The 16,394-nt window shown below is 35.0% G+C and overlaps 1 protein-coding gene across 2 annotated transcripts in view; it reads right to left on the reverse strand.

Annotated features, from left to right (window-relative positions):
• Positions 1–16,394, reverse strand: part of WDR7 (WD repeat domain 7) — a 365,561-nt gene that overhangs the window by 226,997 nt on the left and 122,170 nt on the right. The window contains exons 17-19 of one of the 2 annotated variants that reach the window (XM_007191960.2): positions 15,113–15,211; positions 12,802–12,920; positions 10,966–11,089 (exon numbers count right to left, since the gene is read on the reverse strand). In XM_007191960.2, coding sequence (XP_007192022.1) covers positions 10,966–11,089; positions 12,802–12,920; positions 15,113–15,211 — 342 coding nt within the window. The remainder of the gene's footprint in view (positions 1–10,965; positions 11,090–12,801; positions 12,921–15,112; positions 15,212–16,394) is intronic. The other variant, XM_007191962.2, reaches the window with a different exon arrangement.

A 16,394-nucleotide genomic window follows, 5' to 3' on the forward strand; every position in this document is an offset into this window, starting at 1 on the left:
CTTGGATAGAAATCCAACATTATAAAAAAATCAGTTCTCCTTAAGTTTGTTTATAAATTAGATGGAATCCCAATGAAAATGCCATCAGGTTTTTCCCCTCCTAGAGCTAAATAGGTTGATTACAAAGTTCATTTGGAAAAACAAACAAGCAAGAACATCCAGGAGAAGCCTCAAAAAGAAGGGCTTGAGCCAGAATTACTAAATATTAAAATATGAATTATCTACAGGTCAATGGAACAAACTAGAAAACAGACAAAACTATATATAGAAACTCGGTATAGTAAGTGCTTTGGAGATAAACAGATAGCCATATGGAAAAAGATAATATCCATTTTTTACACACTTAAGCAGCACCAATTCCAAATGACACGTAAGGAAAAACTGGAAACGATATGGGGAATTCCAATAGCAAGGAAAACTCCCATAATTTTGACACAAAATCCTGAAACAATACGAGAAAGGATCAATAAATTGGGTGATGAGAAAAAAAAAACATCATAAGCAAAGTAAAAAGAAAAATAACAAACCAGGAAATACTTGAACCATATATCAAAAACGTTTAATCAAACAACCCCACATAAAAATGAGCCAGAAAAAAAAAAAAAAATGAGCCAGAGACATGAACTGTTACTTTAAAAGAAATACAAGACACATAAACGAAAAGATTATAAACTCATTCTTAACAATAAAAATACAAAATAAGACAACACTGACATTTCATTTCTCATCTATCAGAGTTACAACATTCCAAAAGCATGACAGTATACTCTTTTGGAAATGATGTAGAGAAACAGGCCTTCAAATACATCATCGTTGAGAATGCAAAATGGTACAACCCCTATGGCAAAGAACTTGGCAATATCTAACAAAAGATTAGACATACATTTATCCTTGGACTCAGCAATCTCACCTCTTGGAACGTAGCCAAGATACACTATCAAAAAATGAAAAGACATATGCACAAATCTATTTACTGCAGCCCTGTCCATAAGATCAAAAATCTGGAAACAACCCAAATGCCCATCAATAGGAAACTTGTTGAATAAAACATGGTCCACCCACAAAATGGAACACCACACAACCAATTTAAAAAAATGAGGAGCACACAAAACGGGGAGCATTTCACACAATACGTTTAAAGCCCACACTCTGCGAGCACTCTACTAGGTACAAGCTACTCTGAAGCTCTATTAAGAACACAGTCATCTGCTGGAGAAGTAGAATATATTTCACAGGTAGCCATATAGAATGGTAAGGGTTATATAGAAACTAAAAGTCGTTCCGCATGGTAACAAAACTTAGGAATTCTGTTTATCAAGGTAAAGCTTGTAACTCTGCCCTGTACCATTGTGTGTGTTGGTGGTGGTGGCGGGGGGCATGGAGGAGGGGAACCACTGGCTAGAGCAAGAGGCTTTTGGGGAACAGACAGTTAACTAGTTTTCGATGACGAATGTCAGAATACAAATGAAGAGCATGAGGGTTTCAATGCACAAGGAACGATTTTTCAAACACACACACAGATTTAAACTGCCTAAAGAAATTATTTAATTCTTTTTAATGTTTTATAGTTTGGAACTCTGATTAAGATTTCACATAGAAGTTTACTATCAAAAAAAAAGGTTTAAAAAAACACAGATTTGTTCATTCTTCTCCTTTCACATAAACAGAAACTGTGAAATACATAAGGAAGTGTAGAGGCTTAGTGATCTCTCTGGGGTCACAGCTAATGCGTGGTGAAGCAGAAAGAGCTGCCAGACCTTCCAACACCCCTCTTTCCATTGGACTTCCCAACTAATAATCGGGTTCGGTAAATTCGTTGCTTATTCATCATTAGAAAAATCCTTCTAAAAAACAGTATTTTCTACCTAATTAATGTCAACTACAAAGTGAATGATTATAGATTCTTGGTTGAGGAGGTAGTAATGTTTAGGAGAATCACCTTTTGAAACTCATCTCTCCTGCCTCTCACTCTACACCTTTTGAGAATCACTATGCTTAAATCTCTTCTCCATAGAAGTGGACACAGAAGTGATGAAATGGAATGGGAAAGGCCTCTGGTCCCAAGTGCCCATCCAACTTCTATATGGGAGGGCTTGGGATGGTCTCAGGATCCTGATCATACCATAAAATAGATTATACCCAAGATTATGTGGTCACTTTCAACCTTATGTAAGTAATTTATGAAAAGCACCATGACACTTCAGATTAAGACCATAAATGCCCAATCCTCTACCCATCACCCAGGTTCAGAGATTCACTCCTAGTTTAGTTCCTCTGACTCTGTTATTATTTATTTTGAAGACTCACCCTTGCTTTAGGAGAAAGAAAACAAGCAAGCAAAAATCAAAACAAAATGAAACAAAACAAAACAAAACCTGAGTAAGACCTGCTAGTCACCCCTTAGCAGAAAGTAAAGAAAAAGCCTTCTTTACTTCATGCCTGAGACAGAGAAAATCTCAGAAATAAGCTAAATTTATGTCTTTGTATCCACAAGGTATGCCAGAACTTATTTAATAATGTTTAATTATCAGAGGGATGTAGGTTAATTATATTTCTTAAAAATCAGTGGGAATATTCAAATATTAAGACCCATCCTTCCTCTTCTATTTCCATTCCCCAAAGCTAAGTGTTCTTTAGTCCAGGTACACATTTCAAATGTAAGTCTGTCTCATCATCTTTTCCTAGTAAAATATAAAGTCCTTTCATAAGGATTACAAAAAAGAACTGTGATTAGAGCACAGACATTAACTGTAGAGACAATTTTTAAAAACAAAAAGCAATCAAATAGGTGGTTGTGGTTGTTGTCATCTCTAAATAAAGCACGGAGAATCTTTTCAAGTGATGGGTAAGTTTTATAGAACACACACAGAAAATATGTACAGAAAAATTACAAAAATACTAAGTACTGTTACAGATGACTGGATTGGCATTTAACAGGCTGAAAGAAACCAGATCAATCTCAATCTTGCTGGGGTCAATTCGGGTGCTCAAACCAATAAAACAATTTTTTTTCTTTATGTTTGTGTACTAGAGGTGCTAAAATACTAACCAAGTCTGCAAATGTCATGCACATGCACAATATTAAAACACATTTAAAATACTTGTTTGTATCAAAACTTGCTTAATAAAAATAGATAGTAGACGTAATAAAGCTTTGGGACAATATTACTGAGGAAAAATAAAATATAAAATATCATTCTTCCCCCAAAAAGCAGGGAACAGGAAGGAGAATGAATCAGGCAAAAATATTTTAGCATAATTTGATCATTTTAATCCCAGAATTTATAAACAACACTAGAACAAAATCTACCATTTGCTGTTACAATATAAATATTACAGGTAAAATAGGTTCACGTAATTTTTTCTTATAATAACTTTAAATTACTGTTTCCCTTCCAAACGGTCAGATCTATTCTGTCACATGCAGATCATAGCAAGGCTTTGAACTAAAATATTAAAACAATGCAATTATACATAATATCCAGTCAATATAAGGCGATAATAAAATTAGAAATGTGGTGCAAAACTATAAACGTTTCACATCCCATCCAAGTTGGATTTGTTCGTGCATATTCAGTATCTGAAGATTTAATACATCACAAGATCACCAATTCAGCTTTTTGCTCTGTAAAAGCAAGTTCAACAGGACTCTAAGTATCTGTACTGAAATAATCTGTACGAGAATAAAGAAAATTTATACTCAAAAGCTTACTAGACACTTGTTCTATTACAAAGACATGTGCCAGTATTCGTGTGCAGTGTTTTGTAAAGTACTTTATTTCCATTAGCATTATACATTTTTGTTCTTCAGCAAATCAGCAAGAGACTAACGGCACAAATCAATATCATACTCTTCATAGCAACTAATATTAAGTCATTTATTATAGCAAAGGCCACTAGAACCTCCGCTGAAGGTATACCAGGCATTTCAATTTGAACACCATTTTTGTAATACAATGTGTCACCAGTTGAATGACTTTTTCTTTTATAAGTCATCTGCATAGGCTTAAGTACCTTCAACTTCTTAAAGCAGGTAGTAAGTGTACAAACAGCTCAAAGAAAGCCAGCCATGCCTCCTAGGGGCCTTGCCATGGACCACAGCTCTAGCAGAGTTAATTTCTGCATGGAAGGGAGGGAGAGTGGGAGGCCTGTCAAAGAGGAGAAGGCGGGGACATGAGAAAATAACTGAAATGATCTCAAATCCTTTCCACTCCAGAAGCGTTTCCACAGGAGCCAGCTGATAACCAGGGTTCCCTGAATGGAACGGGGAGGAAGGAAGCAGGCAAGGAGCCTCGCACTCGATGGTACCTCCTCAACTCCTCACTGCTCACCAAGGAACGAGTCATTGAATCTCCTCACGCTCCACTCCTTGCTTTGTTCCACAAGGTGGAAAACTGTCACCGGGCTCCTACTGACAACCTGCAACCAGACTGCTGGCTATATCATTGTAGCCTCTTATACAGAGGACGTCAAGCTTAATCCAGCGGAGTTCCTAACCTACAGCCTCACTGGGTGACAGAGTTTTCTGTTTATTACTTAGCAGTAAGGTCTAAATAACCAATCAATCCAACGATGCTTTCATTTTTAATTTACCACTTTACTACTCTAATTTCCAAAACTTGTTCAAAGGACAATAGGAAAATTACAAAAATATTAAATATCACCTCAAAGAACTCCAGTCACATGAAACGAAAGGATTTTCCTTTAGATAGCTGTGACCGATTAAGAAGAAATTTCACTTATTCTCTTAGGTTAGTAGCCAAATATAGATAAGTAGAACAGTTTAAGCTGTTAAACACATGATCAGTCTAAAGTACTTAAAAGTAAGCTCAACAGCTCTGGCACTCCGGAAGAAGAAAGAGAAACAAATCCCTTAGGTCTCAACGAAACTACTGCAAACAGATACATTACAACTACAGTGCGCTGCGCATAATACAGTTTGTCTTAAGACAAACCCTTTCTGCCTCACGATACAGGAATTCCCACAGAACATGAAATACTTTCCATGTACATCACTTAGGCATAATTTCCTTTCTAATCACAATGCACAATCATTTCCAACTGGTTTTGTGAACGCCATAAGACATGGGTTATAGAGATTTCTAAGGAAATCTCATGCTTTAATTTCAGCTGATTCACAAAACAGGCATTAGTTATAAAAGGGGTCTTTTTAGAAATATCAGTTCTTCATAAACAACCAAATGATTTCCACCTTTCTTTCCCCAATTTTATTCGAATATTTTTCTCCAAAAGATACATACAGGCAGAATGCCAGAGAAGACCTGAGAAAGCCATCAAGTCAGCAGAAGGTGAGGTGCCAATAGGGGCTCCACAAAGTGCTCACACTAAAGCTTGGGGGTTTCTTTTCATCAGAGGGACCTTATTCTCAGCCAATTTACTCTTATTCTAAATTTAACTGAAATAAGTTTGTTAACTTGGCTTTTCTGCACGCCTCAGAACACTGGAAACGGTAAATTAGAAATCAGGACAGGAGCTACTCGGGATGAGACAAAACAGCCTGACAGCAATAAAAATTGGTACCAATTACTAGACAATCAAAAGAGGAGAAAGAAAAATTATTTTTAAAAATAGAATATGAAATGCAAGAGGCATAGCAATCTGGGTACTTTTATGTTCAGGCAAGTCTACTCTCTTTAGTAATCAAATGGTGGTAATTTTACAGCCTGGGCCAAAACAACAATTCTGGCTACTGAGAAGATGTTCAATAAGCCAGAGACATTTTGAAATATTTCAACACAAAGAGTTAATTTTTTTTTTAGAATCTGCACCTAGTGATTTTTAAACCCTCAGTTATCTAGAAAGTCATTCCTAACAAGACTGTTAGAGAATTCCAAACAACTGAGGCAAACAGAAAAAAGAAGGAAGGACTGCTGTGTAGTTTAAGGCCTTTCGGGGGGAGGGGAGGGGTGGAGAGATTCACTTAAATCAAACCCCCTCACTATCCTTTTCCCCATCCTCTCCCCACCAGCAAACCCTGAAAATACCTGCCTACCAAAGAATGCACTAATATTTAAATTATTTTTCTAGCTACAATATAGTTTTCCACTACCTCTGTAATATATAGTTCCATCTTACCTTCTTGTATGTGTTGGTCCATCCACATTTGTGCTCAGAATGACCACTACTTTATAACCATCAGAAAAGTGACTTCAATTCCAGGTTAAAATAGGTACTACAGTGTAGCTTGTTGAAAGTCAAACCCAAAACATTTACTAGGAGTGTCTTTCACTGAACAAAGAAATCCTATTCTGTTTCCAAGGGGGATAAAAAGACTAGCCTAACCCTGGTAACCTTAACACAAAAGGAAGCTAAAAAGGCAGGGACTCGATAAGAACAAAGGATTGTTCTTTCTGATGACATCAATACATATTAAACACGATGTGTTACACATCCTTTTATCAATAGCTGAGATGATAAATTTACAAATTAATACTACACCAGCCATAACTGCATAAAATTACAATAGCACCCTCTTTGGAAAAGATTTTGATTTATATAATGGTAGTAACTTTTATGTGTTTAATGTTTCTGAAATTAAAGGAGGAGATGAGCCACTGTGAGCAAGCAGAACACAACGTACAAGAAATAATTACCCTTGTGACCTCATGCCCTGTAAGGTCACCCTGAAACACAGGCCAAAGGAAATCAGGAAGCATCAGCATTTACCTCCAAGTAGTCACTGCCCGGAATGAAGGGCAAGTGTGGGTGTATTTCATAAACTAGCAGGTGCTTGACCTCATTAAAAAAAAAAAAAAAAAGTCAATTATCAAAACGCTACATGTAGAATGTCACAAATAAGAAAACTATAAAATTGGGTTCTGCAAAATATCTTCCCTTCAAAATAAATCTGAGACAACTCGTAACATTTTACCTTCACCTGCATCATAATACAACAGTTTCACAAAATGACAGTAATCCGTCCTTAGTAAGAACAATCAGTAAAATTTTTTAAAAGTGTTTTGGAACATAAAAGTGGTTACAAATACATGCTGAAGAGTGATAACTCAGAAAATATTTACAATATTGATTTAAGTCACTATCACAAGAATGTATGCAGTATTTATAATTCCGGTCCTGTAACCGGAATAAGAATCACAGTGCACTCGTCCCCAAATTTTCAATCAGAAATTAGGCATCAGAAGTTTACATCCTGGGACTTCCCTGGTGGCACAGTGGTTAAGAATCCGCCTTCCAATGCAGGGGACGTGGGTTCGATCCCTGGTCAGGGAACTAGATCCCACACACATGCCGAAACTAAGAGTTCACGTGCCACAACTAAGGAGCCCACGAGCCACAATTAAGGAGCACACGTGCCGCAACTAAAGGAGCCGGTGAGCCACAACTAAGGAGCCCGCCTGCTGCAACTAAGACCCGGTGCAACCAAAGTAAATAAATTGAAGAGAAAAAAGTGTACATCCTGTCTGCATTTGTAAGGGATAAAATGTTCCCCAACAGGTTCAAGGACAGAGCTTCACTATCGGAAGCAAAATTCTCATATCACTCAATTAGGACTTGGCTTTTACAAAAACTTGTGAACTGGATTTTCAGTTAAGGCAGAGTATTGCTCCTTTTTCCTCCCCAGTGATTGCTGGTTTACTGCCAGAATCCCTGGGCAATATAAATTAGAGTGAATTCTGAGGTGGTGACAATACGGAGAACAAAACTATAGAAACCAATACAGGAAAGAGAAGTGGACTGCCAACCAACATTCACTATATGTATTATGTACTGTGCTGTATGCTTCACAAAAAGCTTCTCCTCCAATGCTCTCAACAGTCCTAAGAAAAGCAACTGGCTTCTGACCCACTGCTTTCCTTAGGCTCTCAGACAAACCTACACAAGGCTGTTACTGCATCAAATACCCAAATAAAATTCCAGAAGATCACAGTCAGTAACGCCCAGTGGATCTGAATTGCCATCTTAGCCCCAGCTCAATCACCTACTGAGTGTGAAGTCAGAGCAAGTTCCTACCCACTTTAGTTACCCCCAGACTCCAGGTCTCTAAGAGGAAGGGCTATCACAGTCCAACAACCCAGGATGACCTTCCGCTCTTCAGGTAAAAGCAGTTTCTGAGTTTCAGACAAACATCTAACAAAGGGACTCTTAGACCAAGCTCGGTCATAACTTAGGAGCTGCCCATATTGCTTAGGCAATTAATGCATATTTCTTAATGCTCGGATGATTAAATTATAAGAAAATATCTGATGTATGGTGTATTTACCAGATGTATTGCTTAATATTTTACCTACTTCAGTGATTAAAAGGATTTCTATGCTAGAAAGAGGCGTTCAGTCTCTAAAGAACGCTTTACGCTGCCACTTGCCACAGCAATCACTTCCTCAAACATCAATGGCCGTGGGAGAGCGAGTTCACTACAAGCACGCTGATGGCAGGCATGGGCTGTCCACCAGCTGGCTCCGTAACCTTCTGATCCCTTCGGACAGCAAATCTGTCCAACAGCCCTATGAGGTCATTCCTCATTTTTTGTATGCTTTCTTCTCCTTTCACACACTCATAATCCCTGCTCCTTTAGCTTGACATCCTTTTATTAAAATAGAAAGCTCTCAGTAAAGCAAACTAAGACTAATTTTACACTCAGTCAATGTAAAAGTTCCAGAATAGATTAACATATTATAGCAGAAGTTGTTAGTATGAGGTGTTTCAGTTACACGCAGAATGCATATTTGTTTATTCTTTCACTAAAAATACAATTTGACAGTAAGTGATAAGATTAAAGTTTTAAGTTAGCCAGCATTCCGTTAATTTATAAAGTACTCCTAGATACTGTTGCTAAATACCAAGAACTTTAATTTACATAAATGGAGAGGTTTAAATTTGACATAAGAACAATCTAGTTTGTGCTTATTTAAACAGTGATGAAAAAACCATTCTCTTCTTTCCAGGAAAAATAAAATAAAATGGCATCCACCACCATTGCTAACGGCACCTCTCTTCCCAAACTGTCAAGAATACAACACTGTACTAACCTCTCATGTTTTCCTTAGACCTTTATATGCAATCTGTAATTAAGGCTTAGAATTGTCTTTTATTTTTCCCCTATCTACATTTTGGTCTGGTCCCATATCCCCTTCTGTAATAGCCTCCCATCTACTTATTCTCCTTTAATCAATCTCCCACTCTACACTAGTCCATTCTAAATAAAGCTGTCTTGAAAATGTTTCTCAATATTTCCTAATTTCCATAGTGTTCTCCTCTTAAAAGGATCTCTAGCAATTTGCTATTTAGTTTCACTTTCAGTCTACTTTACAGTACTATACTCATAGTCTGTCCTTAAATTTGAGCATCTTATATTCAATAAGGTTTACGTAAGCTGATGAGCTAACTCTATTTTCTCGAATACTATGAAGTTAATAACCACAAGTTACTGAACAAAGAGCACCATGCCAGACTATTCAAATACTCCAAAGGAGAGCTTTTTTCATCCCAATTTTTTTTTTATATTCTACAAAATTTTAAACCTATACATACTTAAATAAGAACTTTAAGCCGAATACCTTACATAGAGTCCGTATGTCTAAAGACCCTGGGATTTTTAACTTAAATTTCTTTTTATTAAAATAGAAAAGTTCCCAGTAAGCAAATAAAAACCAATACTCTCTCAGTAAACAGTCTGTTACCTATTTAGGTTAAAGAATTTGTAACTAGAGCTGCTAATGTGTGACGTTTTGGTTATATGTGAAATATATATTTGCATTTTTATAGATTATAAATGTGTTTATTTAACAAACATATAGAGCTTACGACTGATTAGGTACTGTTCCATGTGCTTAACAAAGATTCACTCACTACATACTCAAAATAATCCTATAAAGTCCTACTATATCATCTTCATTTCATCTGTGACAAAACTGAGGCTGAAAAAAGGTTAAGTGTCCAAGGTCACATACTTAATTAAACAACCACTATAGTCACCACTGGCAAACATCTGGTAGACTTATACGAGTTATAACAATTATAACCCTTTTTGAATCTTATTTTCATTTTCTAGCTTATACAATCATGTATTGTTTGTCTTGACATGTATAATGAGTATCTCATAAATGAGAATAACTGGTATTGACAAAAGGTCACTTAAAATGAATGCACCTAAAGCCCAGGACAAATTTCCATAGTAAAAAAGTTTTTTTAAAGATTCATTGAGACTTTATCTTTTTAAAAAAGTGAAACTGATTTATTTTATCTTATACACAATATAACAGGCTAAACTTTTAATTCTGAATTCTTCTTTAGGAGAATAAAGAACGAATTAAATGATGAGTTGGGAATGAAGCATATTTTTCCTAAAAAGAAAAAAATTATCACAGCGCACTGTAACTCTTCTTCAATGCACTTTAGACCTAGCAGCATAATTGCAAAGGTTTTACTTTACAAAAGCTATTCCAGAATTTCAACAATTTTTCCCATGATCTTTCCCAGTCCATTGAAATTATACTCTTTTGAAAGATTCTTCAGTCAAAATCCTTGCTATTTTTCTCTTTTTCAGTAGTACACTGGTCTAAATCTACCAGATGATTCTTAAGGATTCACAATTCCAACTTCCACTTGGAAAGATCTGCCTTGTATTTGTACTTACATATCAGATCAATATCTAAAAAGGTGGTACCCACAATCATAATAATGAAATAGGCAGAGACAGATGCTAGCGTTAACAGGGTAGAATTTTCGATTCAGGGTTAACTTTATAAGGGGTCAGTGAATTTGTGAATATTTAGATATTTATTTTACATAACTTTTTAAAAAACCAAACTCCAAACCGTAAGGATTCAGAAAATGAATGAGCAGAATTTGAGGATCCCCTGTTTTCACCTTAAGGTCAATGATTCACTTTTGGTAATAGGTAGGCAGTAGCAAGCATAATTGCAAGTTTTGGTACTTTCCTACACATGCATGGAAAGCTTTGTAGAAAAGCATGAGAGCTCTTACGTGATATGACGTGGTCCATGTACTGAGGTAAGTAAGGAGCCCAGGTATCAATGGCCTCCTTCCGTCCCGCCTGCTCAATTCTTCTCAGTTCTGCTAGAAGCAGGGCCTGTGCGGCTTCTCTGACCTAAGACCACAGAACCAAATGCAAAAAACGGAAGCAGGCCAGTGAGTGAGGTGTTTAAACATGAGCAAGTTCATAATGAAAGAAAGCTAGAAAATATACAAACCACATTTATTTACATGAGAAATACTACTAACCAAACAATGAAGTAAGTACTAAAGTTGAATAAACTGGATGCAAGCAAATCAAAGATTTTCAGTTAATGATCTCACTTAAAAATACTTTAACACTAATAGAATAATGTTCGAACGTTTAATCAGTTTGGGGTTTAAAACTTCATTTTCCAAAGCTTGCACAAAAATATTCTTGTACTTTAATTTGGCATTTTCAATTTTTTTAATTTCCATATAAATATTATTGTTAAAAACTCACTGTTAGAATTATTAAATATTTTCTCTTTCAGCCTGAAGAAATTTAACCTTGTCTAGTGGATTTCTTTCTATTATAATGCTAAATAGATATTGCTTACACAAACATATATGTATTAATCCACACAATTCACGTATCCCTAAGACTGGCTTAAACAGTTTGTTTTCAACAAACAAGCAAATATATTCCTATGAAATCGCATTAATTCTATAAAAGGAAACTATTTTTCAAAATTATATTATCTCAATTTTTCTTTCAACATGACACACACTTTTATGTTGCAGTTTTAGTTTAGTTTTCTTTTATTTTGGCCAAAGTGCCACACCCATTGGTTCAAAGAAGCTAGACAACTGTCAAGGTATGTACCAATCAATTTATTGAGTATTTATAATTGAAAAGATAACTCGGTAGCGTCTGATAAGAATTCAAATAAAAATTGTTTTTAACTATAACTGACTTCTGAAGTGAATTCAAACATTATTCAAATGCAAAACCATGAAAATTTCAGTATGCTGCAATTCCACTTGGAGTTGAGGGAAGGGAGACTAGGAAAGGGACAGGATGCTATTTAAATTTGGTAAATTGAAACTCTTGAATGACATAAACTGCTATAGCTATATGGGTCAAATGCTATAATAAGCAAAATCTCCATAAAACATTTCCAAATCCCTGGTGATATTATATTCCAAGCAATATCTAATACCACACAAGTCCATTAACACAAAATAATAGCTACCATTTACTGAGCTCCTACCATGTGTCAGGCTCTGTACTTACTGTGCTACTTGCATTATCTTATTTGATTCTGACAGCAATCCTGTGAGGAATATATTATTATCCCCACTTTACAAATGAGCTTCAAATAGGTTAAGTACATCGCCTAGGGTCACAAAGTTAATAACTGGCTGAACTGATTTTTAAACCCAGGTCTCTTCTAATTCCAAAGACCTTCCCCTTCTAGTATAACACAGGACCTTCCACTGGACTATGGTTATTCACTTAGAATTTGATTGATGTGATTATACCTGAACGTGCAATCTGGGGGGAGGTGGGTTGTATGTATGTGTGTGTGCATGTATGTGTATGATCTGTACAGAAATCAATACTTAAGAAACTGTTCCATAAGTATATAAAACTTTTGATCAAATACTCACTAGATTAAAAAGAAAAGTAAACAAATATGCAAGTTGAAACATTACTGTTTAGAATCACTGGATCCATATTTTCTATCACATAATAAACAGGTGATAAGAAGTTAGATAAAAATAACATTTTTGTTTCAAATTTACACTTGTCCAGTGCCTTTTTAATGTTTTTGTTTTCTATCCATATCACCTCGATATTACCTCCAAGCATCGATCTTGCCATCTCCGAGCCAGCATCTCTAGAAGCGGGGGCCTAAATTTGTCCAATCCCAGCAGGTCTGGCAGCATAACACAATGCATAGCAGCCAACTGACTCCATCCTGTTAAAATGTAATATATTATAAACACTTTGGTATTCCCCCTAATTCAAATATTTTTCTGCATGTAAGTATACCAAAACTAAACCAAAAAGGGGAGACCTGCTCAATTATGTTATGATTTCAATTTATTATTAGATATTTTGTACAAAGATATAACAAATGTATTTCATTTCTAAATGTATTTCCTCTCGAATTTCAGCTCTAAGAACTCTAAAAGTTTTAAAACAAATACAAACAAATTTCCACATTAAGTATATACGAATTCCACAAGAAAAACACATTTCTAAACATTCCCTCTAAAACAAGACATATATTCAGGTTTAGAAAAGCACAGAAATAAACACATACCAGAGCTCTAGATTTGAACGTACTGAGACAGTTAAAAGGGCACTCACACAGATATCCAAAGATAAGTTCATGTCACTTAAGGCCTGGCCATCTGGTATTACCTTCGTATCAGTCAACAGAGATGTTTTCTATTCTCTGTCAGGGGGCCTTTAATTAACGTACTTATTGATCCCTTTTCTTACTAAATGAATCAGAAGTTTAGTCACAATCATAACTTAAGTAAACTAACACCAAGTTTGAGAGGAAAAAATGAATTCCTACATTCCCCAAAATAAAAACTTAATCTAAAATTTATAAAATTTTAAGTATCATTAACTCTAATCTATGGGAATAAAAGTTGTTTTTTCCAAAATTCTATTCCACAATATGGAAATTGATTATATAAAGACAACAAACAATGTAAACCACTGCAATACTTAAAAGTACTAGTATCCAGACATTCTCAAATAATCATTTCCACCCTATTTTAAAAGTGTTCATATTACAAAGTGAGTTATCTGTGACCACAAAATTTTAGCAAATCAGTGTTCTGAAATAATCTAAGCTGTAGTATTCTAAAACAACAACAACAAAAACCCTACCATAAAACTCAAAATGATTATTGGGATTGTTAAAGAGGGTGTGAGTGAGAGAGAGCGAGAGAGACAAGCCACCTATGTAAAGATTCACCCTTTCAGTAAGGAAATTCTCAACAACTGAGAATATATAATTACATTAATTAAGGTGATGAGCACACACATTTTAGATTATAATTTATTTCCAACAGAGGAATATATATACATACATATACATACATACATATATATATACACAAGTATATATAAACAAATTACTACCTAGTAACTTCTTAAATGTTTTAATGTCTCATAAAAGTATGAAGTGTATTTATGAGCTAAATTTTAATATGAAGATGATTCTCACCACGGTCCAAAGTCAACAGCTTGTTTCTGAATCAACAAATTACTACCTTTCACAATAGCTTAACAAATATGACCCTAATTATTTTTGCTAAAATCCAATCTTAACATACAAACCTTAGTACAGGTCTATGACAGGGAAACCAAACAAAAAATGAGTTATACTTTTACGTTCCCATGTTTTCTTTCCGAAGGAATGGTACTTAGAACACGGGCTCTGTATTTTATAGATATTGTATCATTCTTTCTGTTTGAATAGACTGGTATTATTGCTTTTAGTGAAGAGTTAGAATCATTCTGGGTTACATATGAGATTCTGTAAATTTACTCATTTTTATATTATATAAACTGGTGAAGATTGAGCCCACAGTGAAGAGACTGGATATAACTCACAGCTCACAAGTTCCGTTAAGCTTCCAGTTAGTATAAATAATCCTAGATAGCTCTTGGGGAATAAAGGTTTGCAGATTCCATTCACATTTTCAGAGCTCCAAAAATACTTTCCCCTCTAACCAGGGCATATGTTGTGTACAGAGAATAAAGAGTGTCTGTCACAGAGTAATGATACATGTAAAATAAATTAATTAGCTCTAACACCAGAGATCACATGGCAAACATCATCATGAAAACCAACCCCCTTTTTAATGCCTACTTCCTATCATAGATTAGCATCTTTGCACTTCTTTAACAGCATTCTAGATTAACAGCATTCTAGATTACAGGGAACATGGTTTATACCAGCCAGGAATAACATTACATTTTTATAATTGACCCTTATCACTGACATTAGCAAATCAAGTTATAAAATGGAAACTTTAGGATCTCACACATAACAAAGCAGATGAATGTATAAATTAGATAAAAAGAACATATACTAGAATAAAGCACAGATTGAAAGAAAGTTGTTAGAAAGTTGAGAGAGAATACCTTCATTTACTAAGAAACAGGTATGTAAAGCAGGAGTAGAAGCAGGGTCAGAGCCAGAGTGATCAGCATCAGACCGAGCAGAAACGACAGGTGCGGCAACTTGCAGCAGAAAATAGAAGAAATAAAAGAGGAGAGAATTGAGATACAGTGGTTTCTGAAAAAAAGCTCAGTGTTAGTGAATACTAAAAAACAAAGTTGGCAAAATATAGTAAATGTAGAACTGAAAAATGATGTTTTAATCAGAAAGGTAGGATTATTAAGGATTATGGCAGTAAAATGATATATTTTATTGAATAGCAATCACAGTGTAGTTCAAACCAAAATCTATTTATAGTTGAATGATGTGTCATCTGATATAAAAAGAAGTTCTAAAATAACTAAGGCTGCAATGAAAAAAATGACAATAAACATATTAAGAATTCGCAAAAATGTAATTCAATTTTTAAAATGTATCCCATGACGAAAAGTTTATTTTGGTCTTCGGATTGTCAATTACATTTTTTTTCTAATAATTTATTTCCTAACATTATGCCTAAATTATTTTGTAATCTCTCAAACCAATATTCACTGAGATCATTTCAATTTATTACTCATTTTATAAAAACTCAATTTAAATTATACCAACTTGTAAAATACAACTTTTAAAATATAACAATTTAAAGTTAAATTAAATACACTTAACTCTTGTTAGAAGACTCCTAACATAGCTCCATTCTTCAGTTTAAAAAATATTTTTATGATACAAATGCTTTATATTCTAAAATAATTACTGTGAATGCTATAATCCTTATAGAACAGGTGGAACAACACCCACCCTCCCCCCCAAAAAGTTATGTTACCAGGAAAATGTTCAGCTTAAATTATCACATGAAAAGGCAAAAGGACCGTATGGCGCACACATTCTACAACTGAAGGTCAACATTAAGATTTAGAGGTCACCATTCGACACTTCCTTCCTATGGAGAAATTACCATATGTCATGCACAAGCATCTTCAAATTAATCCCTCTCCTTTCTTCTGTCATTGAACAGCAATAGGTTTGGGCTCCTGAACAGATTAAGCATTGTCTGCTGAATGATATGTTTGCTTTTCATGCAGTGAAGTTCTTTTGTAACTACAGGACAGTTGCATGAAAACAACTTTTCATAATTTCCTCACGAACGCATCATAATGTCAATCAGACACGTGTGAGGTAAACCGGAGAACTAAAAGAAGTATATGAGCAGTAATAAAAAACAGAAAATCCAACTCCATAAACCCTAAGAAGCACCTCTTGCACACA

This window comes from Balaenoptera acutorostrata, chromosome 13, assembly GCF_949987535.1.
Source record: "Balaenoptera acutorostrata chromosome 13, mBalAcu1.1, whole genome shotgun sequence".
Taxonomy (NCBI): Eukaryota; Metazoa; Chordata; class Mammalia; order Artiodactyla; family Balaenopteridae; genus Balaenoptera; species Balaenoptera acutorostrata.